This window comes from Suillus paluster (genome assembly GCF_016628075.1).
Source record: "Suillus paluster strain FC165 chromosome Unknown EDB91scaffold_37, whole genome shotgun sequence".
Taxonomy (NCBI): domain Eukaryota; kingdom Fungi; phylum Basidiomycota; class Agaricomycetes; order Boletales; family Suillaceae; genus Suillus; species Suillus paluster.
Genome location: NW_024537597.1, coordinates 148311 through 173466, shown reverse-complemented (window position 1 = coordinate 173466; position 25156 = coordinate 148311). Strand labels below are relative to the sequence as shown.

The window sequence follows — 25156 nt, the reverse complement described above, 5'->3', positions numbered from 1 at the left end:
GTCTAGGCGCTGTGCCCTGGTGTATCCACCCTGTTGACTATTTAGTATCAGTGTACCGTTCTGAACCCAGCGACGGCACGACGAACATGAGCGATAACGAATCTCCTCTCATTCACGCCGTAGGACACAACTATGGCGCGATACAACCCACTTCGACATGTCAAGTCGATGGAACAATAGCAAACGAGCCACCTAGCTTCACTGCCAGAAATGCTGGAATACTACTCGTCTTTTCCTCTCAGTTCTTCTTCGCTTGCATGAATATTTCGGTGAAGTTGCTAAACAAGTTGGAGCCTCCGGTGCACGCGTTTCAGGTTAGCTATTTCTTTTGCTTTGTTCTTCGAATGGAGTGAATCTCAAATCTGTCATACAGGTTATTGTAGTCAGGATGGTGCGTCAGAGCTTTCACGAATTGACTCGCGTTGAATATTGATTCGTCCACAGGGCATCACGTTCATATGCTGCGAGATATACATGTATGTCTGTTACGTCTTCAGACATAATCTGTGACTGACGACACGAAGGGTTGTTATGGGGATCCCTGATCCGATCATTGGCCCCAAAGGTGTTCGGATGCTACTGGTCATTCGTGGGATTAGCGGGTACGCATCAATCTACACGCACGACCTCAATTTGACTATTTCATGACACAGGTTTTTCGGATTAAGCGGCCTGTATTTGTCGCTTCAGTATTTGTCTGTCGCAGATGCGACGGTCCTGGGCTTTTTAAAACCTCTGACAACAGCGGTTGCTGGATGCATCCTTCTGAAGGAGAGGTTCTCCATAAAGCAAGCTGTCGCGGGAGGTGAGAATTATGCTTTGGGTTTTGTTGTTTATAACTACTTATAGAGGCGTCGCTAGTTTGCAGTTTACTTGGTGTTGTCCTCGTTGCTCGCCCCCCGTTTCTATTTGGCTCCCTGTCAACTGCCATCCCTGAAGGACACTTCTTGCCAGAATCGACCCCGGCGCAAAGGCTGTCGGGTGTTGCGTGAGCATCGTTGTTTGCACGCTGCTCCACTCCACTCACTATTCTATATCCGGTAGGGCATGTATGATGCATGTGCTTGGAGCCACTGCAGCATGTACGTATTGTGTTGTGATTGACCTTCTCATGTCAATGACCGCCTCAATGATTTTCCACAGATACTTCGATTCGTGCAATTGGGACGCGTGCTCATGCGCTGCATATAATGACGTTCTTTGCGCTGGGGTCCACGATCATGGCATCTTTGGGGTTCGCGAATACATCCCTGCATCTCACGCGTCGTATTGATTATTTGCTATGTAACAGGATGGTCGCCTTCAATATTTCAGTTGTATATCCGACAAGTAGATCATGGACATGGATACTTCTGTTGCTCATGAATGGTGTCTTTGGCTTCGTGGCGCAAGTCAGTACATTCGTTACTCTCCATCTTCAACTGGTGACTCATTACAACTTCAGGCTCTCTTGACGATGGGGCTGCAACGAGAAACTGCGTCGCGCGGTGCTATGGGAGTGTATATCGAGGTGCTTTTTGCTGTGATACTTGAACGCCTAATCTTCGGAATTATACCGTCCCTACTGTCAGTTATCGGCGCGGCCATCATTATGTCCTGTGCTCTTTATGTCGTCGTGAGTGGTCATCGTTCTCGATTTCCTGACGTTTTTGTTCATTCAAATCTCACTACCAGTTGATGAAGCAGGAACATACCCAGGTCAGTATCCCAAGCAGTACAGCGTGAAATGGCGGAACTATCTTTGGCCCAGAGTATGTAAATAATATGAAGTGATGCTGCCGGGTCTGCAATAGACTCATCTTCATTCTTCCGAGCTTCGAAAGAGTGCAGACGAGTCCATTGGGATCCACATCCATAGTACTATGGTTCGGGAACAAGCCACCGTTTCTTTTTCACGTCATCTCCAAGCCGGGTGAGTGAGACGGCTAGTGATACGGGAGATGAGTAACTGATCGTTGATGGGCAACTCGACGACGCTGTCGAGCTTTTCACCGCGGGAGTCAAGGCAGAGACATGACTCAATGCTAGCTCATCGGACTAGGAAGTATTGCAGAACTTCGTACCAGCAGGCTAGTATTGGTATTACAAGGCGCAAAGGGTGAGTACTTGAGTAATGAATCTAGGATGCAAAGCAAACTACTCATGGGATCTATGGGAGGCAATAAGGGGGTCGAAGGGCGTGGTGTGATCGAGGGGTTCCATATGCAACTTGTGCAAGCTTAAAACGAGACTATAAAACTGCGTCGTAACATATTCTATGTATTCAAATGTTTGAGATTTCCTCTATTCCAAGATCTCCATTGCTCGAGTGAAAGTGAAATTTGTTCAGAAGCAAGCACATTGATCAACTCATGCTCCAACAAACTACTAGTAGCTCACGCGTCGTGCCATCAACCACACTGGACCGATGCGAAAGCAGAAATACGACTCACTGTAGTTCACTGTCGCGACATGCCACTCACTGATCACTTAATTCAAACAAAGCCAGAGGAACTATCACACCGGTGAGTCGTGTTGTTAAATCCAGGACGCAAACGACTCGTACTCACAATAAATATGCATCCTTCCCCAGGGCAACAGATTTGGCTATAGCAAAAGATAGGACAACTTCGACTGTCGGCAGGGTCACTGGCGGGTATTGATGCTGCAGATATTGATGCTGTCAAAGCAACAGCAACAATGGCGAGGACAAAGCAGAAACGCATTGTCTGTGAGGATGTGATATGAGACAAATAAATTCGAAGGGGGCAGTAGCAAGACGGCTTGCTTTTATGTGAGGAACCTATCCACCTGAAATCCCCTTTCGAACAGATGATTTCTGCAATGCCAGCAGATTGACACCTAAGACCTGGGTTACGAAGCAAGGTCTATTGGTAATCTGGCGTGGAACAACATATCACCAAGGTCAATGCCCGCTCGAATCCGCTGTCGGGAACTACATTGGTGAGTTATGTGGTTAAATCCAGGACTCATACTCACCATAAATACGCATGACTTCCCAGGGCAGCAGGCGATATGATTACAAACTCTAGGACAACCTTCGCTGTCAGGGTCACTGGCAGACATTGATGCTGCAGATAACGATACTGTCAAAGCAGCAACAACGGCGAGGACACGGGAGAAACGCATTGTTTGTGAGGATGTGATATGGTATCAAATAAATCTGAAGGGGACGCAGTTTACTTTTATGTGAAGATCTTATCGCCCCTTTCGAACAGATGATATCTGCAATGCCAGCAGATTGCCACCTAAAATCTACCTTGTGAAGCAAGGTCTATTGGCAATTTGGCTTGGAACAAAATGTCACCTTGCGAAGTAAAGCCAATGCCAGCTCGAACCCGCTATCGGGAACTACTACAACAAGGACTGGTCAACTCGTCCTCGATCGGGATTCAACAGTCAAACTACCAAGTACTTTGTAGCGGAGGATCTTATAGATTCCATTTCTAGTCTGTAGCCGCTCTGTTTCGAAAGGTATACCTTGGACTTGTTTGGTGGCTGCCAGCGCCGCATCGACAATTTCTGTCATTTTAGTATGACTGCCTCTTCCTCCAGAGCCCAGCCGACAAGTCGCAAACAAATAGGAGCGTCCTTGAATTTCTCCGGGTGATCTGAATGAAGTATTGGGCATTAGAAAATCGCTGAGAGGTTGTTGAGTGCTTGCACCACTAACACATTTCGTAAATGTGTTTATCGAAACGTCATAGAAACCATGACGAGGCTCCTTCAAGCCCATCGACAATTGAGTCGACAGCAGTCACAGGAAAAATTGCAGCGGGATAGTCGAGCACATTCCAAACGGTGTAGTCGGCGTGCCTGCGCATTGTTTCTCAATGACAGTTCCACACTTCCCATTTACAGACACTGACCCGTGCTTCCCATGAGGAGGTGCCGAAAATGGTGCGACCCGACAGATGATAGCGTCAACAGGCCATCCTGCCCAAGTCTCTGACGCAGTTGCTTCCCAGTGGTATAGATATTCTTTCCAGATGTTTTGACGCAACTTCTGCACTTGCCAGAGCTGGTATGCGATGATACCGGCCTTCTGTGGACGGAAGGATGCTGCTGCATGATCCGCGGGATCCGCGTCATCTAGCTTCATTGATACAATCATTAACTCCCCTGTGGCAGAGGTCGTGATGCAGAAGCGGCGTTCCAGATGTCCCGCTGTACAATACTATTCGGTCAATAGGCAGGCATAGTGAAAGACACTACTGCTTACTGCGATATTTGGTTTCCGGTCACCAGCCGCCACTACTTGAGCACCATTCAGCAAAGGGGTTAAATGGGGAAACCCTTTATGGCTCGCCTTCTAGAGAGCTGCTTTAGTGATTTTCAGAGACCTCCTGATAGGTGGGTGGGGAACAACGACACCATCATCCCACATGATCGAATCCTTGTCTGCGAGATTATACTCATATTCGTCCCATTTCTTCCGAACTACAAGAGGACCTTTGAGCCATGGTTTAGCATCCACGGCAGTTTGACTTTGACCCCACTGACGCTATTTGTCATAGGAACACGGAGAGAATCAAGTCTTGGCCCTCAAATGAGTTGCGAGCACCACAGTACGGTACACGCCCGTATGATGTTCTCAGGCCGTAGAACGTAGAAGGAATAGATATCAATGTATAATATTGCCTGTATTCCTCTCACGACGGTGGGCTGCGTACTACATCAGTCACTACGATAGCCCTGATTGAGTCGATTCCATGCAAGGTTTTCTCGCGTGGATGTACATTTCAACCTGCACGAAACACCACGCAAAAGTGGGTTTAGTATGAGGAGTCGTGTCTTATGTGTCCCATGACAATGCGCTCACCAGGTTCCTTATGTGCATGCGGGGCAGGCAGAACTGCACTCAGCCACTGGCACTGTCAGGATACACCTTAAGCGCAAAATTGTAGGTATCCTCATCCTTATCCTTCACCCATCGGGCTGCTACTCTTGATGTTAATAACTTGTGCGAGCTCGGAAGTGGTACAGCATGTCCAGAATATTGAGTTCTGGGATCGTGCAGACTTGGAAAGTATGTTGAGGGCGACCAACAAGCCCGGCGAGCCTGAAGATAGTGGTCCGGTAGAGGAGAGGCGTGTGAGTACCCTTGCGAGAGTTTGTCGAGGAGAACGCTAGTAGAGGTGGGCGTTGAAGCGTTGTAAGCGTTTTGTGCTTAGGTAGCGGTAGGTCGAGTGGAATGTTAGATTGGTCAGCCACGGCGACGTTTGCGATGGTAAAAAGCTAAGATGTTACACCAACGGGACCGGTACGAAAACGCACCATCAAAGAACTAATCAAGGAAAAAAGACTTGGAAAAATGCACTATCACTGTGAAACTGACAACAGCGAGGCTCTCATAATATTTGTTGAGTAGCACGGGTTCCTGTGCATGGGGCTAGGTTGATGTCTTGCTGCAGGAGATCTGAGAGAATTTCAAGTAGTGTACGGTAAATTTGGTCCTAGCCCACAATAACAGTGCTTGCTAATTTGTAGTGGCCGTTCGAGGGGTGACGTTAACCTATATAAATTAACGCTAATTTGCACCTTTGCTAATTTACGCTAATTAGCAAGTAATTTGTCGATTTTCACTGTTAATCTTTCGCTTTGAGATTTCCTCTGTTCTAAGATCTCAATTGCAACTCGAGCGGTAGTAAACTTTGTTCACAAGGCAAGCACAACTCAACAACACACTACTAGTAACTCACTGCGCGTCATGCCATCAACCATACTGCACCGATGCGAAAGCAGAAACACAACTCACTGTAGTTCACAGTTCACTATCGCGACATGCCACTCACTCATATACATATAAAGACGAACTACCATGCCGGTGAGTCACGGTCATGTGGTTAAATACAGGACTCATACTCACAAGATAAAAGCATCCCTGCCCAGGGCAGCAGCCCCCCAAATTCGACTCGCAAATTCTACGACATGTTTCACTGTCAGAGTCTCTGGGTATTGATGCTGCAGATATTGATGCTGTCAAGGCAGCAACAACGGCGAGGACAGAGGATAAACGCATTGTTTGTGAGGATGTCACGGTCACTGGCGATATGGGATCAAATAAATCTGAAGAGGACAGCAGGAAGATGGCTTGCTTTTATGTGAAGCACCCATCCATCTGAAATCCACTTTTGGACAGATGATATCTTCAATGCCAGCAGATGGCCCCGTTCCACCACTACCTTGTGACTCGGACACGAGGTCTATTTGCAATTTGGCGTGGAACAAACTATCACCTTCCGAACCAAATGGGTCAATCCCAGCTTGGTTGCCTGCAGGTTTCAAGTGGATTGTAATAGTATGATGTCTTGTATCAGGTATACACGGCGCACATCTCTTCATATGACAGCAAGACCTTGACGTGGAAGCCTTACAGCGGTATCGACGACTTGCAGTTGGAGTTTACGATGCTCGACCCTCATATTTGTACCTCTCTGCAGCCTGTCCCTGGATCCCTTGGTACATACCAGGTCCAGTTCCGCGGTCGTGACAGACACGGTGTTTCAAGTTTGTCTTGAACTGGAAGAGGAACGGGTGAGTCAACAATGACTTGTTTATTTCGTCTCGACGTCCCAAACTAATCGCCTCCTAATCAGCCACTCATATCTCTTATCGAGCACGTCCGTCCGTCCGTCCTTATCGTTCCGCCGAGACATGACGAATACCCTCGCTTCTTGAGCGCTGCGTGCTCGTATGACACAGGAGTCATCAACACGAGTGTCGGATTTTTCCTTTTCATAGCTTTGTAGTTTGCGGGAGATGTCAAGGGCGAGCGGAAGCAGGGATCCAAAGCAGAGTGAATGCTTAGCGGAGCAAGCAAAATATACTGAACCAACCGTTGATACTTGGTCGTTTTACCTGTATATCTCGCAAAAAGATCTGGTTGCGCAACCTAATCGACTGCTCGGTCTCTCAGACCAGTTTCCAATGACATAGAAGCCAGGTCTGAAAGACCCTATTGGCACCGAGTGCCTGAGGTGAGGCTTCTATGTTCAAGTTTACAACGAGACTACAAATTTGAAATGTGTCGTAGGATATTCTATTTTTCAAGTGTTCAGGGTTTTCTCTATTACAAGATCTCCATTGAGCTCGAGCGGCAGTGAAATTTGTTCGGAAGTAACCACGTTGATCAACTCAGTAACAGACTACTAGTAACTCATGCATTGTGCCATCAACCATACTGCATCGATGCGAAAGCAGAAACACGACTCACTGTAGTGGTTCACTGTCGCGATATGCCACTCATTCATGTAGTACATACCCAGACGATGAACTACCACGCCGGTGAGTCCTATGGTTAAATCCAAGACGTAAACCACTCATACTCACAATCAATATGCATGTGTGCCCAGGGCAGCAGTCATTAAAATAGCAAACCCTAGGACAATCTTCACCGTCAGCGTCGCTGGCAGGTGTTGATGCTGCAGATATTGATGCCGTCAAAGCAGCAATAACGCCGAAGACGAAGGAGAAACGCATGGTTTGTGAGGATTGATATGGGATCAAATAAATCTGAACGGGACAGCAGGAAGACGGCTTGCTTTTATGTGAAGAACCTATCCCCCTTTCGAACAGATGATATCTGCAATGCCAGCGGATTGCTAAGATTGACCTTGCTTCGCAAGGTCTATTGGCAATTTCGCGTGGAACAAAATATCACCGTGCGACACAAGGTCAATACCAGCTCGGGAACTACTGCAAAAATGTGTTAACAGAGTACTAATACACGGTGTTATTCATTGCTGCATCAATGATTCGCATCTGAATAATAGCTTTCCTCAATCTGCCTAGCCTGCCGCTCCCCGTGATTTTCTTCGGGTGTTCGAGTAAGGATTCTGAGATGCTGAGGTGCGGACTGTACGTGAGTATATGCATGTGATCATATTACAGTTCGCACCTCGCATCTGTGAGTGGACGTGTGGGCGAGTGAGGTGACGAGCGCAGGCTTCGGTTTCAGGGCCCATCAGGTGACGGTATGATATTGCCGTGAACACGAAGAAGAAAATCGCGGAGAATACAAGCGCAATTGCGATAAAGGATGGTGCACATATAACAGGCGGCTCCAGACATGGTGGCCTTGGGATTTGGTACGTGCCATGGAGTATTTCCTGCTACATCGGGATGTACGCCGTGATCCGATGTTGTTTAGCTGTGTTCCTGTCCCAAATCAACGTTCAACCTCGACAGGTGGGGTGGTCGGTGATAATAGTGGTGAGGAGCTGGAACCCTATAGCTATGTAGCTATGCACTTGGATGAATCAGATATATCGTTTAATGTAAGGTCGCTCGTTGGTTGGAATAAATTAGGGCGCTAGGAAAATCCTGCGCCCGGCTGCTGTGATTGCTGCGGCAACTGCCGCGACCACTGCTGCCAAGTTACGCATAACTACGCCTACTGCTAACTACTTCGACCTTCCAGCGTCTTCCAAACGAGCTGCCATTGGAGTCGAACGTGCGCCGGTCTCTTCATGCATTCACACTCAGTCGAGCGCTATCATCAAGCATCCACACTCTTACTGCTTCGTCACATCCGAGTCTGGGGTTCCAGGACATTTCTTCGCTCCCAACAATCCGTTACTGTATGTTTGTCCGCACGGCTCGTCATAAGCCAAACGTAGCAGGTTGATTAGTAAGCGGCCAAAAAAAACCCCTCAAGAGTCGAGACTCTAAGAGCGACCATATTATCAACAAAGAATAGCTCGTTGTGCCATCAACCACCGCACTAACATAACCCACTGTCCCGACGTGCCACTCAGGATGCTAGCCCATGGGACTAGGAAGTATTGCAGAATTTTGCACCGACAGGCTATTACAAGGCGCAAGGGGTGGGTACTTGAGTAATGAATACAGGATGCAAAGGAAGCTACTCATACTCGCATTCTTCAACTTCGTGCAACGCACGCCTGGTCGCGGCATGTCATCTAGAATCGGAAGCAATAAGGGGGCAGTCTATCATCGAGGGCTTCTATATTAATATTCAAGTTTACAACGAGACCACAAAACTGCGTCGTAAGTACTTCAGTCATTCTATGTATTCAAGTGTTCGAGATTTCCTCTATTCCAAGATCTACATTGCTCAAGCGGCAGTAAAATTTGTTCAGAAGCAAACACGTAGATCAACTCAGCAACACACTACTAGTAACTCACGCGTCGTATCATCAGTCACGCTGCACCGATACGAAAGCAGAAACATGACTCACTGTAGTTCACTGTCGCGACTCACTCGTTAATTTACACATACCCAGAGGACCTACCGCGCCGGTGAGTCATGTGGTTAAATCTAGAACGCAAACTACTTATACTCACAAGCCATATACATCCCTCCCCAGGGCAGCAGTAGTTATTGAAGCAAAATGTAGGACATGGTTGATTGTCGGCGTCGCTGACAGGTATTGATGATGCAGATATTGATGTTGTCAAGGCAGTAACAACGGTGAGGAAGGAGAAACGCATTGTTTGTGAGGATGTGATACGGGATCAAATAAATGTGAAGGGGACAGTAGGAAGACGACTTACTTTTATCTGAAGAAGTTATCCATCTGAAATCCCCTTTCGAACATCTAATATCTACAATGCCAGCAGATTGCCACCTAAGATCTACCTTGTGAAGCAAGGTCTATTGGCAATTTGGCGTGGAACAAAATATCACCTTGCGGAGCAAGGTCAATGCCAGCTCGAATCCACTGTCGGGAACTACAACAAGGACTGATCAGTGACCGGCAGCCACACTACTAAGATAGACCTCGTTCATACACCGGTTCATCACGTGACTTTAGGCCATGAACGCATTCTTTGGCTTGTAACTCTGCTTCGGATGAGAATTAGCGAAATCTATCTTATGATCCTGTGAGGATGGACTATGGTATTAGTGCTGTCTCCTTAGAATGTTTATTTTCAGCAACTTGAGGGAGGAGTAGGCATTTTCGTGGCAAATTTACCATCGTGACCTGATATGTGACCTCAGTCACCTCACTTGAGACCATTTGAACTCACAAACACTACTCGTCTCTCAGTTCACCAAGTTAGATTATAAAAAGTACATGCATGTCTTGCTACAGACTCTCCGCACATAACCATAGAACGAAATTTTCTCAGAGTTCATACACATGGAGCTAGGTGTAAATTCATCAAATGTCACGCTAGATCATGTGATAAACCGGTGTATGAACGAGGTCTATCTTAAGTGCTTTGTATTAGAGCAACATATAGATTCTATTTTATCTGTCTGTAGCTGCTCTGTGTTTACGACTGCCTTTTTTTTTCACTGGAAGTTCGACCGATACTAGTTGCAAACACACAAGGAGCGTTCTTACTATCTTGATTCTATTTGGTCTGCCTAGGGGAGACTATGGTCACATGGGTTCTGGGATTTATTGGAGGCAATAAGGGGGTAGTCACGTCCTTAACGTCTTTGTATCCACTTCCTTCACGCCTAGATGCTCTGAGCTCTCGAGGACATCGAAGCTAGTAGATCCGAGTCCTCTTCTATAACTGGCATGGACTTTCATTGCCTACTACTCCCACAAGTGCCGTTTTTGGATCTTGAGCGCTCGAGTTTTCTCAATTCGACAACGATGATTTTCCATATGTACCATCATCTAATGCGTAAACTCCAGCGGCTCAGTGCAGACCAAAAATGCATCCATGACGCCCAGTAAACAGCGCCCGTGACGGGAGGAGCCGTGGTGTCACTGTCATCGATGGCTTCTATGTTCAAGCTTACAAGGAGACTACAAACTGCGTCGTAAGTACCTCAGTCGTATTCTATATATTCAAACGTTCGAGATTCTAAGATGTCCACATTACAACTTCAGGCTCTTTTGATGATGGCCCAGGCTGCAACGAGAAATTGTATCGCATGGTGTTACCGGATCAAGTTCCTTATTGCTGTGGCGCTCGAATTCGGAGTCATACTGTCCCTACTGTCCTATGTTGTCGCAAGTAAGTGGTCATCGTTAGTCAGTATCTAATCTAATCAGCGTACCTTGTAAGTTGTATTATTACGTTGCTAGTCTTACAGCATCGACGTAAAGATAGTGTCGTGCAAGATAAATATTACTACATATCTAATCCTGGCTTGGCATGCAGCCAGGCGCTTTGCCGTACCCACCCCGTTGGTTCAAGGCTATTTAGGATCATCTGAACGTATAGCTAGCGACAGCGCGACGAACATGAGAAATACCGGATCTCCTCAGGCTCTCACTCACACTGTAGGACAGAACTATGGCTCGACACAACCCACCTCAACTTGTCAAGTCGATGGAACAATAGCAAACGAACCACCTAGCTTCACTGCCAGAAATGCTGGGATGCTATTCATCATTTCCTCCCAGTTCTTCTTCGCTTGCATGAACATTTCTGTGAAGATGCTGAACAACTTGGAGCCTCCGGTTCACGCGTTTCAGGTTAGCCTTTTCTTTGTCTTTGTTCCTCGAATGAACTGAATCTCGATATGTATATTAGATCATTGTAGTCAGGATGGTGCGTCACAGTTTCTACGATTTGACTCGAGTTGAATATCGTTTTGTCCACAGGGCATCACGTTCATATGCTGTGCGATATACATGTATGTCGGTTGCTTCTTCAGAAGTAATCCGCGACTGAAGACGCGTACGAAGGATTATCATGAGGATCCCTAATCCGATCATTGGTCCAAAAGGTGTTCGAACGCTACTGGTCATTCGTGGGATCACCGGGTGTGCATTGATCTACACGCACGACTTCACTGTTTTGATGATTATTTTATGGTTCAGGTTTTTCGGATTATGTGGCTTGTATTTGTCAATTCAGTATTTGTCTGTCGCAGATGCGACAGTCCTGGGTTTCTTGAAACCTCTGACAACAGCAGTTGCTGGATGCGTCCTCCTGAAGGAGAGATATTCCATCAAGCAAGCTGTCGCGGGAGGTGAGAGTTATGCTGTGACTTTTTCTGTCTTTGATTACTTATAGAGGCGTCGCTAGTTTGCAGTTTACTTGGTGTTGTCCTCATCGCTCGGCCCCCGTTTCTATTTGTCTCCCTACCAGCTGCCATCCCTGAAGGACACTACTTGCCAGAACCGACCCCGGTGCAGAGGCTGGCAGGTGTTGGGTGAGCATCGTTGTTTGCACGCTGCACCATTCAATTCAACATTCTATGTTCGGCAGGGTGTCTATGGTCAGTGTGCTTGGAGCCACTGCAGCATGTGCGTATCGTGATTGACCTTCTCATAGTCGATGACCGCCTAAATTGTTCTCCACAGATACCTCGATTCGTGCAATTGGGAAGCGCGCTCATGCGCTGCATATATTGACATCTTTTTCGCTGGGGTGCACCATCATGGCATCTTTGGGGTTCGCAGATACATCCCTGCATTTTACGTGTTGTATTGATTATTCGTTGCGTAACAGGATGATCGCCTTCAATATTTCAGTCGTATATCCAACAAGTAGATCATGGACATGGACGCTTCTTTTGCTCATGAATGGTGTCTTCGGCTTCGTGGCGCAGGTCAGTACACTAGTGACTTTTCCATTTTCCGCTGGTGATTCATTACAACACCAGGTTCTTTTGACGATGGGGCTGCAGCGAGAAACTGTGTCGCGTGGTCTTACCGGAGTGTATATCCAGGTGCTTTTCGCTGTGGTGCTTGAACGCCTAATATTCGGAGTTGTACCGTCCCTACTGTCAGTTATCGGTGCGGTCATCATTATGTCATGTGCTCTCTATGTCGTCGTGAGTGGTCGTCGTTCTCGTTTGCCTGATGTCTTTGCTCATTTAAATTTCACCACCAGTTGATGAAGCCAGGAACCTACCCAAGTCAGCACCCCAAGCAGTACAGCGTGAACTAATGGATTCCTGCCCCCTCGCAGGCCACGATGAGGCTTCCCCGGGTCCTTATAAACCTTGTAATTGTTCCCCAGTACTGGGGGATGAACTATCATTGGCTCAGAGTGAGCATGTAAACAATATGAAGTGATGCTACCGTGTCCGCAACAGACTGGTCCTCATGCTCTCAGACTTGGAAAGAATGCAGACGAGTCTATTGGGAACCCGCACCCGTGGTAAGTTAGTATAAGCAAGGCTGGTTTTTGAGCCCAATTTAGTAAAACACCAGCGGAGAACTTGGAAGAACCAAGGACACAGCCACGATCTCATATGGTGTGCATTCAATTGCACAGCGTTAAGCAGTACTACTTAAAGCGCTGCTGTACCAGTACTTTCTATAACTCGACACACTCTTGAATTCTGTGTGCCGCATCTCCAATACCACCTTATCATCTTGTAAAATCACAACCATCATATCCCACGACTCTCGCATCAATGGGCGATTCTGTCGTGAACAAGTGGTCTGCAGGAGTTGGTTGTGAGCACGATCGTTCGGCTTTTTGTGCTGTTCTCAGATAGATGCGCCCAATTAGATGGTCCAGTTCTCTCGCAGACTGACCTTTATCTGCTCAATACCGACTTACAACTACACCCGATCATGGCTGGCGGCAGCCATGGGTTCCACCTCATGTTCAACCTCGTTACTGGTATGCCACCTCGGAATACATATGATGGTCAAGCTAATGATTCATGAAATCAAGGTTCCACTGGTGGTTTCAATCCCAATGACCGAGATCGCGATATCCCATTTTCTGCCAAAGACGAGCCTGCAACCCTTCCCCGTGTTCAAGATCTCATTATCATTACCGAATCCAGCCCGTGGTGCACGGTGGTGCACAATGAACGCGGGGTAACGATGGGGGATGTCTGTAGCACGATTTGGAAAGAGTGAGTACCTGTCAGCTACCTTGGCGTCCGATTCTAACTTTGCAAACTCAGGTACACGGAGAATTATGTGACGGAGGCAGAATTCAACGTTCTCCCTCCAAGGTTGCAGGAACAGGTCAAGAGGGCCGCTTCTCATAACAATAGCTCTGGTGCAGCTTGGAACATGTATTACAATACTCCTGCACCAAATCGGTACAAGCGAGTCGGTGAGTTATCTGTGTAGCTTCGTTATCATGCAACATCTCATCCTTCCTTGTAGATTGGCTCCGAGACAAGTACTATTTTGATGGTCTGTCAAAGAAAGACAGCTATTCGATCCAACGCCTCGGTTTCAAGGCGCCCAACTATCTTTGTACTGAATCTCACCTCGTGATGGCTCGTCACGCTTTCCACCATGCGCTATCATATACCATGTATCTAACCCTTGTCATATACAAGAATCGTGGCATTCATTTCATGATCAAGTTGGAACTTAATCCCCGAGATGATCGTCTTAATCGGATTTACGCTCACTTTGTGATGAAAACTAGGAACAGATACTGGGAATACTGGTTCACGAACAGGAAGGACCCTATACTGTAAGACGTCTCAAGTCATATACCGTCGGGCATCGGAGACCTGTGACAGCAGGGCCCCGAAAGGCACAGCAGGACAATTTGTTCCTCAACCTGACCCGAGCAAGCACTTGGGCATCGAAGAACTAGTTTATATTAATTGTGCTCGGTAACGCAGAGACTGTGGAGCCGCGAGCTTTTGAAAGTTATTTATATAAGTCCGTAAACCATTGGTTTACATCGACCTACAGTGGGGAAGCTGCTAGCAGGACGGGAAATCGTTCCCCCGCCATTCAAGCTTCAATAGACGGTCCTGGAAGAAGGGTTCCAGTCTAGATACGCCATTACAACGCCATGATATCGGAATACGTGGCGAAAAAAAATATTGTAGATGTTTCCGGCCTCTCCTGGAAGCAAGTGCGTCATAGGGTCCAGGAGTAGGGGCCCGTCGTATTGACACTGCGCGATAGCTCCAACTGTTCAAACCAGTATCTTGGACCCACAAATCTGTCCAATTCAAGTAGTGATTCCTAGGTTCATTGATGGAAATGAAAACCTAGAAACCCCATGTCGTTTCTGATCAGTCACTGATCAGCTGTCATTGCCTTGCAATATAATACATACCTAACACCCTTGCGGTGCACGGTGATGACTAGGTTGCGGCTTGACTTGCCGTCGAGTGACTAAGGTCGGCAACTAAGGATGATATTAACAATAAGCGATCTGATGGAATTTTTCCACATCATGAGCACAGGAGAGTCGTTGCGTTCGTGAACTTCCAGGGAGAGCCAGTGCTTGAAGGCGCTCGAACTGCATTATGCCATGATGCGGCATTCGATCAAACGCCCAACCTGACAAAGTTGCAATGTGACAATAGGCACAGCCACTGATTACTGAAGTATTGACTTGTGCACAGGTAGCGTGACTCCACCAGTAGCGTCGGCCCATCTATATCCTTTTCTCATCTCCCACTGCCTCTTTTTCTTTCTGGTCATTTTGCTAGTTTACTTGCGTTTTTCTTGAACCTTATAGCAGCAGCTGTGCCAGGCTGTTTGTACGTTGGACTTCACAGGCTGCAGGATCGAATCAGTGCACGAAAAGTGTTTAGTACCTGAAATCGGACCAAGCACTGTCGATTTCACCATTTAGTTCATATACACTGGAAACGTTCTCTCCTGACTTTATCAGACACGACGATTTTGCAACCCTTTACAAAAACGATCTCATCTCTGAGTGTTGAGTGTTGAAAACTTGTTCTCGTGTAAATTTATGCTTCCCGAGTCCAACAGTGACTATAGATGCTGATTGCTATTATACGGTCTAAATACATGAACCTTGGTATGTGGTTCAAGTTTCGTTCGCCATATTTTTCTTTCGATGAGTCAATGACCTTCCTCGTAGCTAGCAAAATGTGCTCTCCTGACCATGTTTCACTGTTTCACTGTTTCACTGTTTCTCATCACACTTTCAACGTTTCCGTAGCACGCCACATTCCACAAGACTTTGGAATTTGAATATTTTCCTACAGAAAATGGTCCCTCGGAGTATGACAATGGTTCGATCTGAGATATGAACCGGTTGTTATTGATCTAGTAAACTTCTTTACAAACTATGACGAGTGACTCGTCATAGTTTTGAGTGATGCTCCTTAGTGCAATCAAATAGCGAGTGCATCGTGCCACATACTCCGCACTTCTCTGTGACGAAGCACCATTTATATGTTCATAGTATCTCATTTTAAGTGATGCCTATTTTTAATTGTTCTTTCATGACGTCGACGTTGAAGTTGCCTAAAGAGGATCATTTGAGCCCGGATTGACCCGATATGGCCCGCCTGCAACGTTTGTCGACGGACGCCATGAGTCGGGTGTTCAAGAATCTGACGAACAATAATCACTCGTACAAAGGCACCTTATGCTCGGCAATGATATCTCCGTCTAAGGCTGTACAGTTCCCTTCGCGGGTTTACAGTTTCCCTGGAGATTGTTATCCGGCTTCGAGTTGACTGAAAGTCTCCACATGACACAAAACGCGTCTTGACCTTTAACCGCCACCATCTGCTTTTTTCCCACGGTTCAACAGAACATGGGCGACGAGCTAGGAGGCAGTATAAGCATAGCTAGAAACCTTGACAATCGTATACCAGCAAGATCATATTCACAAGCAGCATCCCTTAGCAACACTAGACACTGTATGAAGGAGTCCCAGCCACGTCGGACGTGGGATGAGTCGGAGCCCAACGATCCCCTCCCACCCCCGGAATTCCCATACAGACTAACCAATGCCAATTACACACCAGTCACACCCACACGTAGAGGGTTAGGATACAAACGTCGACTGGAAACAACCACTTCTCCATCGGCCTCACCAAACACCGCGAGACAGACCAAACACTGTCCTACAGAACACGTGGCTATGGTAACCGATGTAGACCAACGCGAATACGACTCAGAAATGGAGACGGACATCTACAGTGAAACCCGTTCGGAGCAAGGATGGATTGCTGACTTAAACCACCATCTTATCAAAGCTGCAGAGGCATTAGACAACATATCAATCCATGCTAAGTTCCCAGATAACATGTATGCCGCTGCTCAAAGAATTGCACAGGCCATCCTACCCCCTAAACCGGTTGAAACACCAAGGAACAATCCTGACGACATAATGCCGATCCTCAACCAACTCGTCAAAGACGTCCAGGAATTACGCCAAGGCAGTAAACTGGAAACCAGTCAAAACCCTCATACTCAAATCGCAAATGGCCCCACCATAGTTCCCACTCCGAAGACCAAGACAAACTCAACTAAGTTCACGGAACAAGAGAACCTGACGCCTGAAACAATCCGCTAACCCGACACCACCCCTCTAGACTCATTCTTCACATAGAAACCCCTCCGGATCCTATGCAACGGCAAAAGGACCGAGGATTAGTAGAAGCTATCAACGAAAGGCTCAAGGAGGTCACCAAAGTCACGGTTAATGGCGTAAAATGGAACACCAAAGATAACTGTATCGTCATCACACATCCTGATTACACAGCGGATGACTTGCTTCCATTCAAAGATGCGTTCGCAGATTTAATTGTAGGAAACTCCAACTACTCAGCTGCACCAGACAAGGAATGGTTCCGTGTCCTCCTCAACAGCATGGACACTGGAAAATCCGATGCCTGAAGACATGATGGAATTTGAACCTCGATCCGGAGCAGAGGTAATTTATGAGATGAAAACTAACAACCCCAGTGTACGCAACATCAATTTCAAAGCAGAACCCTCATGGATGGCTAAACCGGAGACCCTCGAACACAAATACCACTCAACTATGCTCTTAACGGTCTCGTCACAGGAAGAAGTCGATTACCTCCTCAAACACATCAGCGGAGTCTTTTTATATGGACGGTACGCCTCATTTTCACGATTCCAAGATCTGAAACCCGTCCGTCAGTGCAACCTGATGTTGGTCTTTCGACCATCATACGTCCAAATGTCCTAACCCCCCTAGGTGTCGAGTATGTGCAGGCGATCACACTGAACCGATGCACACCTGCAACTCATGCCCCAGCACGGCCAAGGCTCAAAAAGGATGCAACCACCTACCGATTAAATGTGTCAACTGTGGAGAAGCGCACATGGCAGACTCGACTAAATGCCCCATGCATATACTAACCAAAGGCTCTGCGAGAGACTCTTGACCAAGTGTCCAAGGGGGACAATGCACGCGCCGACCTCAAATTACTAACAATCCAGTAGCGCCTACAGAGACCCAGACTTCAACCCCACCCACAACTTCTCAGACTCATCTTGCAACGCCACAACCAATGACCGACGACACTATGGCTGGATGGCAATGATAGTCCATACTACGCAGCCCATAAAAATGATCCAACTTAACACTAACTGTTCAAATGTAGTTTGTCACACCTTGCTCAACAGTACTATTCGTGAATACAACATCCTGCTCATAACGGAGCCATGGTATGGCGACATTGGAAATGGCACAAACGGCCCAGTATCATTGGCCGGTTGGCAGCCAATTCTGCCACTACCATCTGTCCCCACAAACATCATTCCTCGAGCCATGGCATACATCAAGAACAGACCTGATTTCACGGTTACACTTCGCTCTGATCTTGCAATGGATGCTGACATACAAATTTTACAGATCAACCAAGGGACACATACACCGACAATACTTGTAAATATGTATAACCAGAGAGCAGGCGAGGATCCATCGAACTGGTCATCAGACCGTCTATTCAACATCGAACTACCAAACGGAATGCCGGTCATCATCTCGGGAGATATGAACCTACACCACCCAATGTGGTCAAACACAGCTGAGAACCCCAACCCTCGAGCAGAAGCTTTTGTTGACTGGCTAACTAACCAGGGTTTTATAATGCTAAACGAACGTGGAGCAACGACTTACTTTGCCCACGATGGTGAATCATCATCGGTCCTTGACCTAACGTTCATCAATGATAAAGCATACGAAATCGACACGATCAAAGACTGGTCAATAGACCACCATAAAGCCTACGGATCAGACCACGCGGCGCTCACATGGACACTAGACCATGAACGTGTCCCTATCGAGAACATCACAGCTCAACGGTTCAATTGGAAAGATATCGACGAAGACACGATCAGCGCATGGAAAGGAGCGTTCATGAGAGAATTGATGGGTAGAGAAGATGCATGGATACCGCTACGTGACTCAACATGTCCCAATATTGACGATATTGAAAGAACAACCACAGCGCTTCAAGATGCACTCGTTCAAGCAACGGAAAGCTCAATTCCCACCCGCAAATCTAGTACACATGCAAAACCATGGTGGACTCCTGACCTCACGCAATCACTCAATCGCATTGCAGAGACTCGTGAAAGGGCTAGACAATATCTCATAGATACAGGCTTTGCTGACCACGACCTTATCCAACAGATTCGCCAACTACGCAATCAGTTCAAATGGAAGACACGCCTTACTAAACGACAGTGGGCAAACGAGACTTTGGGAGAAGCTACCCCCGATGACGTCTGGAAGTTCACTCAATGGCCCAAAGGGATACGAAACTACCCCACGCCACCACTCAGACGAAACAACGGTCAAAACATGGCAATAACACATGAGGAAAAATGTGCTACATTACGAGGTGAACTGTTCCAACCACCACCGAACCTAGACCTAGCTGCACCAGACTTAGAACAGGACCTACCAGATGACATCCCATGGGAACCCATAACATACGCCAAAGTGAAAAATGGTATCTACCGGCCAAATCGCAAAAAAGCTCCTGGACCCAGCCAAATCAACTACACGGCTCTCCGATGGGCCTGGGAGGCTGCATCAGAATATATCTACTTACTGATCTCACGTTGTGCAAATGTAGGTTACCATCCCATTGCCTGGCGACGCACAATTGCAGTGGCTCTACGAAAGCCCCGAAAACCAGACTACTCGAACCCGAGAGCCTACAGACTCATCCAGTTGGAGGAATGTCTCGGAAAAGTCCTCGAAAGTGTACAGGCAAGTAGACTAGCATATTACACAGCGAAATATCTGCTGGTACCCTCTTCACAGTTCGGAGGCCGCCCAGGGAGCTCCACAGTTGACGCAGCCCTCTCATTTGTTCATGATATTGAAGCAGCCCGCAACCATGGACTCGTCACGTCGTGCATCACGTTCGACATCAAAGGGTATTTCGACTTCGTCAATCATACATGGCTACTCCAGATACTTCGGGATAAGCACCTCCCACTCCCTATGATAAAATGGGTAAAGTCTTTCCTCAGCGAACGACAAGCAGCAATCTGTCTGGACGGAGTACTATCACCATCGGAACCAGTCGAAAACGGTATACCTCAAGGATCCCCAATCTCACCGGTCCTCTCGATTATCTGCACGAGCCCACTAAACGAAGCCTACAATACGAAGGCACGAGCTCGTGAACCACGCCCAGACAAAGCCACACCGACCACGTTGGCCTGCTACATCGACGATGGAAACTTATATGTTTCCTCCCCATCGTTAGACACCAATGTCGCAATACTCCGGGAGGAGTTCATTTTTGTAAACAACTGGCTTTGCAAAGCTGGACTGATGGCAGAAATCGACAAATCCGAGCTCATCCATTTCACATGGCGTCACGCACCAGATCGACCGCCTATTTTGCTGCCTAGCGACGAAGGACAGGTGACAATCAACCCCCGTGACTGTATCAAATGGCTCGGCATATATTTTGATTCTAAACTCTCTTTTCGCAGAAACGTATGTGAACTGGCAGGGAAAGCCGAAAATATTGCTCAAGGACTACATATGCTTGCAAATACGGTGAGAGGTCTCTCGCAATCACTACTGAGAACTGTATACTCGGCTTGTGTTCGCAGTGTAATGACATATGCCAGCCCCGTCTGGTGGACGGGCATGAAAACCCATGCAAATATGCTCACCCGCATTCAAAACAAATCCCTCAGACATGTCTGCGCCGCTTTCCGGACCACCCCAATAAAGGCCCTAGAAATAGAGGCGTCAATCCCCCCCATTAACCTTTTCCTCGATCACGCAAACGACAATGCCGCCACTCGATTACTCAAACTCCCCTCATTCAACCCAATTCTACAGAGGCTTGACCAACCGTGGCGACAATTCAACCTCGCTGATCCCCCACCCGCTCTTCCTACCGACAAATACCGTCCCCGCAGCCGTAAACCACCAAAGTCGACCAGACTCACCCGTCTATCAACACGAGCATCCCCGGACGTGGAACGCATCAACATATTTGCACTGCCACCTTGGGCAAACACAGCGGAAACGTACCGCGGCCGCCTAACGATATCAGACAAACAAAGAGGAGGCAAGAAAGAAGCCGCCAAAGCGCACATACAAACCGCTCGGAATCTACAAATGGAGGACACGCACCTTCTCGTGTACTCAGATGGGTCGAAACAATCGGTCGGAGAGGAGGAAAGAGCTGGAGCAGGATGGGCCGGTTATCATAGAGGAAGAGAAGTCTTCTGGGGCCAGGAAGGAATGGGTCCTAAGGCAGAGGTATACAATGCAGAGATGCTAGCACTCCTTCAAGCAATATCACGAGCTACTCGTTTCGCACAAGACTCCCAGGTGACCCATTTACATTTCTTCGTAGATAACAACTCTGTGGTGCAGGCTGCATATGCAGCTGCACCCGGACCCTCACAATACATTGCGTTACAGATCAGACGCTCAATCGAAGATTTCCTAACCACGTCACCCCTCCACCATGTCCAAATCGCATGGATCCCAGGACACCACCATATCATCGGCAATGAACGTGCTGACGAGCTCGCCAAAGAAGCCACTGGACGTAACGACACGTCCCACTCGACCTACGCAAATGCGCGCCGAAGAAACAAGGAAGGGATCCGGCAGAAATGGACAGAGAGTTGGAATAGAGACGTGGCAGCACAGACTGGACGCTTCGCTATCGCAAATCGACTCCCACCAACGCTCAAACCTCGCCAACACTTCACTCATACTCCTCGAGAAGTATACGGCCGTCTTATACAATGTCGCACAGGACACGGATTCATTGGAGAATACTATGCCGCATTTGTCCCCACCGAACCCACCCTCTGCCCATGTGGAGAACCACGTCAAACACGAGAACACATCCTACGTGACTGCCCGCAATTTACGCGACAGCGCATCCATTTAAGAGAGGTATCCTACAACATCATACTCAACGAAATCTTGGGTACGGAAAAGGGCATAAAGGCATTAGCGAAATTTATCGAAGAATCCAGCGCATTCAAGAAGGCCGCACTGGAACGAGAAGGGGACTGGGAAGAAAGGAGAGGGATAGAAGCCTGAGTGAGGGCGGGAAAGGAGGTGACGAAGGAGGGAGGAGACGAGAAGAGCACAGAAGGAGGAGGAAGGAGAGAAACTGTACCATATTATACTCAGCCTGGACACCGGACGAACTTATACGCGCACCGAAACTTCTCAAACGCGGACCGCTTGGCTATTCGTACTATACTTACACCCCTTACCCTGTTACAACATCCCCCAGTACAGCCCTAACAGGGCACCGCGTCTTAACAGTTTACCTTGTTTGTTGCGGTATATAAATATAGAAATTCTCTCTCTCTCTCCACATGACACATTGCACGAGACCTCCGGTCCCAGTCTCGGTAATCTCCCACCTTCCTTTAAATCGCAAGACGTCATTCGAATTTGTACGCCCCACAAACCAGGCCATCTTCGTGGTATTCACCAAATGCCAGATCTAAGATATCCAACGCTGAGCACGTCATCGTATGCATCATCAGCCTTCGAGCTTCGTGACTGTGGAAGCGTAGTCTCCCCAAGCCAGACCAATCGAAGCAAGACAGTCGTTCCTTCGTATTAGTGGAAGCACTGCGACGACAACGCTCAACTCTCATTCAAGTTGCGCTGGTGCGGTTTGCGCGGACCACAAGGAACAAGCCTTTGTGACATGTATTCAGGGCGGACTTCTCATCATACGTCGCACGTCGCTACCGGCCACCGATGGGCGGGCCCCGTGAGGAAGTGGTCTGTTGATTGTATGCAGTCCTTTCATTCCTCGCACGGTAAAATGCCTATTCAAGGGCACGTACCTGACACTCTTCAGACCCACAGAAAGGTTCGGGTAGAGGTGTGTTTGATGATGTCACATGGGGTTCAGGTACTTGCAATTTTCTGCATAATACACCTCGGCACTCGCGCACAAGCGTTATGTAGAGGGTTAGGAAACGAGCTTGCCTCTTCTTCTGACATGATACCCTACAATGAAGGTCCCGTGTGAAATAGCGATATGGCCGAAAATCGGATCTTTGGAGCGCGATGAGGTCCGACAAAGGAAGAGTTAACGGATTTGGGTGAGTGGAAACTTCATCATACATTCCCAATGTATTCTTCAGTAGTTCGACAAAAAGCAATAGAATTGCCATATAAGATTTCATCTCGACGAGATCGACTGTCGAGTTTGAGGACCATGCAGATGCTAAGGCTAATAATAAGACTATGGATCAAAACATCTCCACCGATCACGAACTCACTTCATGCCGGGACATCGATATACTGCAAGAGGTATTTGGCACCGGTTAGATCCCCATCGATGAGACTAGAAGCTCAAGCGCTCACAGGCGAATCATTTGTTGGGAAACATCCCGAATGCAACGCAATATGATGTTCCGAACTCCCGAAGGCAGTCCATGACGGGTCCCTTGAATCCGACAGGAACAAGGTTGACCCAGCACTAGCACTGGCGACTGCCTTCGATAGCATGACCTTTGCTCTGTGAGGGCGCTTTGGAAGAATATAGAGAGAAAATGGAAAATGCGAACCTCTTCGTAATTGCTCCACAAGGAAACATGAAAAGCTGCGGTATCGAGGGTATAGATGTGTTTCCCCAACACGCGCGATGTCGTAACTGAAAAAGTTGTTTACACATACAGAAGCTTCCAGCGGACAAATCGAGTGGAGCAGCCCCACATTTGAATTCAACGGTGCAGCTGCAGAACAGGGAAAGTCGGCTGATTTTGTTTTATACGGCGGGAAGTATTTCGAAGCGCTTCCAAAATGTTAGCGTATGATTCTGTCGGACAAGCCGCCCGCTATTAACTAGTGCCCGCAGATCTACGAGGCTTGAGAATCGTCCTCGTATGGTGCATCAGGTACTGAATGAATCGCAACATAAGTCCGCGATGATATTTCGTCGTCTTGACTTGTACCTCAAAGTGGTTCTCCGACTCCCCAATCAGTACTGTGGAGCCCATGCTGAACGTGAAACCTCACCCTTGATTTTGTATCGCATGGAACGAAGATCTTACAGTTCCAGGAAATCGAGAGGCGCAATGTGGAATTTCGGCTGGAGGTTTGAAACTTTGCGTGGTAAATCCGTGGATAACATGGGTCCAGGTTGCAAGCGCGATCGAAGGTAAGTTATTTAGAGACTCGGAGGAGCCCTTTGAAATTAAAGCGAGGGGAAATGGTGCAAGTTTCGACTCTGCTTATCTCGACAGATATCCCGAGCGTTAATAATGCCCCTCCCGTTCCTTCTTTGCTCCGTTTACCGACGCCGTGGGCGCGTATTATTGGATCATTGGAGCCGGGGTTGTGGCGCACAGACGCCGTATGTAACGTGATTGGGCGTTAAAAGAGGTCATCATTCGAAACTGGCAGAGAACATCGCGGTGGCAGTGAGCTACGAAATCCTTCATAGGTCTTTCCCAAGGAAGTCGGTAGAGGAACAGCGGCTAAAGTTGCCATCAAATGTCATTTCACTCCGAGTTAGTATATAAAATGGACTGACTTAAACCACGTAGGTCGCGGATAGCGTTGTTTAGAACGTCTACCAGAGATGTTACTCACCTCCCAGTGTTATAACGGGTCATCAAAATACGATTTTAGATAGCCAGTGACGTAGGCGTCCATGGTCATATCCATCGGAAGCTCTACATCGATCCTGAACCAAGTACTTCAAATTACCAGGATGCTGTCCTGTCCGAGTCTATGCACGGGAGGATTTCCATTCGGGAGTTTGAAACTTTTAGCTTATCTTGATACAATCGCGACAAAAGCATCTTGGTCATGACATAGAGATGCCTCCAGCGTTAATTTCATTACGTCTGGGATTGGTGGCCCTAGTGAAACGTTGCTATCTGCACAGTATTAGAAAGCCGCATCTGCAATCAATCAATTGTGACTCCATGGTTGGTTCAACATGACAAACCATCAGGTCTTCGTACGGATGAAAGAGGTCTCGATCCACAGAAGAAAGTTGGTTCAAGATTACCTTTCTTTGCGAAGATGGAAGGGTTTTGGGAGATCCATGTATATTGTT

At 47.5% G+C, this 25156-nt stretch overlaps 5 protein-coding genes across 5 annotated transcripts; 4 read left to right on the top strand and 1 right to left on the bottom strand.

Moving 5' to 3' along the window:
• Positions 1 to 86: 86 nt before the first annotated feature.
• Positions 87 to 1796, top strand: EDB91DRAFT_1224539 (drug/metabolite transporter superfamily; the record flags this gene model as incomplete). The annotated part of the gene is made up of 10 exons (XM_041320954.1): positions 87 to 314; positions 374 to 391; positions 445 to 476; positions 525 to 602; positions 654 to 805; positions 862 to 988; positions 1045 to 1082; positions 1144 to 1234; positions 1292 to 1391; positions 1445 to 1796. 10 exons carry the CDS (start codon positions 87 to 89, stop codon positions 1676 to 1678), a joined length of 1098 nt encoding a protein of 365 aa, XP_041175792.1. The 3' UTR covers positions 1679 to 1796.
• A 1471-nt stretch (positions 1797 to 3267) lies between these two features.
• Positions 3268 to 4600, bottom strand: EDB91DRAFT_1337349 (uncharacterized protein). Its single transcript, XM_041325576.1, has 6 exons — positions 4504 to 4600; positions 4310 to 4452; positions 4223 to 4254; positions 3870 to 4177; positions 3674 to 3816; positions 3268 to 3611 (listed from the first exon to the last, which is right to left on the bottom strand). Exons 4-5 carry the CDS (start codon positions 4112 to 4114, stop codon positions 3702 to 3704), a joined length of 360 nt encoding a protein of 119 aa, XP_041175791.1. The 5' UTR covers positions 4115 to 4177; positions 4223 to 4254; positions 4310 to 4452; positions 4504 to 4600; the 3' UTR covers positions 3268 to 3611; positions 3674 to 3701.
• Positions 4601 to 6376: 1776 nt separating this feature from the next.
• Positions 6377 to 6806, top strand: EDB91DRAFT_1141488 (uncharacterized protein; the record flags this gene model as incomplete). Its single annotated transcript, XM_041319008.1, has 3 exons — positions 6377 to 6503; positions 6621 to 6722; positions 6753 to 6806. Exons 1-3 carry the CDS (start codon positions 6411 to 6413, stop codon positions 6801 to 6803), a joined length of 246 nt encoding a protein of 81 aa, XP_041175790.1. The 5' UTR covers positions 6377 to 6410.
• A 4121-nt stretch (positions 6807 to 10927) lies between these two features.
• Positions 10928 to 12896, top strand: EDB91DRAFT_495300 (drug/metabolite transporter superfamily). Its single transcript, XM_041327464.1, has 12 exons — positions 10928 to 10944; positions 10996 to 11408; positions 11467 to 11484; positions 11538 to 11569; positions 11622 to 11699; positions 11757 to 11908; positions 11965 to 12091; positions 12148 to 12185; positions 12243 to 12333; positions 12391 to 12490; positions 12545 to 12715; positions 12775 to 12896. The coding sequence occupies exons 2-12, from the start codon at positions 11175 to 11177 to the stop codon at positions 12829 to 12831; spliced, it is 1098 nt and encodes a 365-aa protein (XP_041175789.1). The 5' UTR covers positions 10928 to 10944; positions 10996 to 11174; the 3' UTR covers positions 12832 to 12896.
• Positions 12897 to 13098: 202 nt separating this feature from the next.
• Positions 13099 to 14338, top strand: EDB91DRAFT_1291405 (uncharacterized protein; the record flags this gene model as incomplete). Its single annotated transcript, XM_041324855.1, has 5 exons — positions 13099 to 13346; positions 13402 to 13515; positions 13570 to 13756; positions 13808 to 13962; positions 14016 to 14338. Exons 1-5 carry the CDS (start codon positions 13304 to 13306, stop codon positions 14336 to 14338), a joined length of 822 nt encoding a protein of 273 aa, XP_041175788.1. The 5' UTR covers positions 13099 to 13303.
• Between the last annotated feature and the right edge of the window lie 10818 nt (positions 14339 to 25156).

What these genes read in the sequence shown, in the direction of transcription:
- EDB91DRAFT_1337349 (XM_041325576.1), bottom strand. Translation starts at nt 4,114, where the DNA reads ATGATTGTATCAATGAAGCTAGATGACGCGGATCCCGCGGATCATGCA. An exon ending in CCTCCTCATGGGAAGCACGG is followed by an intron (nt 3,817 to 3,869) that starts GTCAGTGTCTGT and finishes AACAATGCGCAG; the next exon opens with GCACGCCGACTACACCGTTT.
- EDB91DRAFT_495300 (XM_041327464.1), top strand. Translation starts at nt 11,175, where the DNA reads ATGAGAAATACCGGATCTCCTCAGGCTCTCACTCACACTGTAGGACAG. An exon ending in CAAGCAAGCTGTCGCGGGAG is followed by an intron (nt 11,909 to 11,964) that starts GTGAGAGTTATG and finishes AGGCGTCGCTAG; the next exon opens with TTTGCAGTTTACTTGGTGTT. An exon ending in TCTTCGGCTTCGTGGCGCAG is followed by an intron (nt 12,491 to 12,544) that starts GTCAGTACACTA and finishes TTACAACACCAG; the next exon opens with GTTCTTTTGACGATGGGGCT.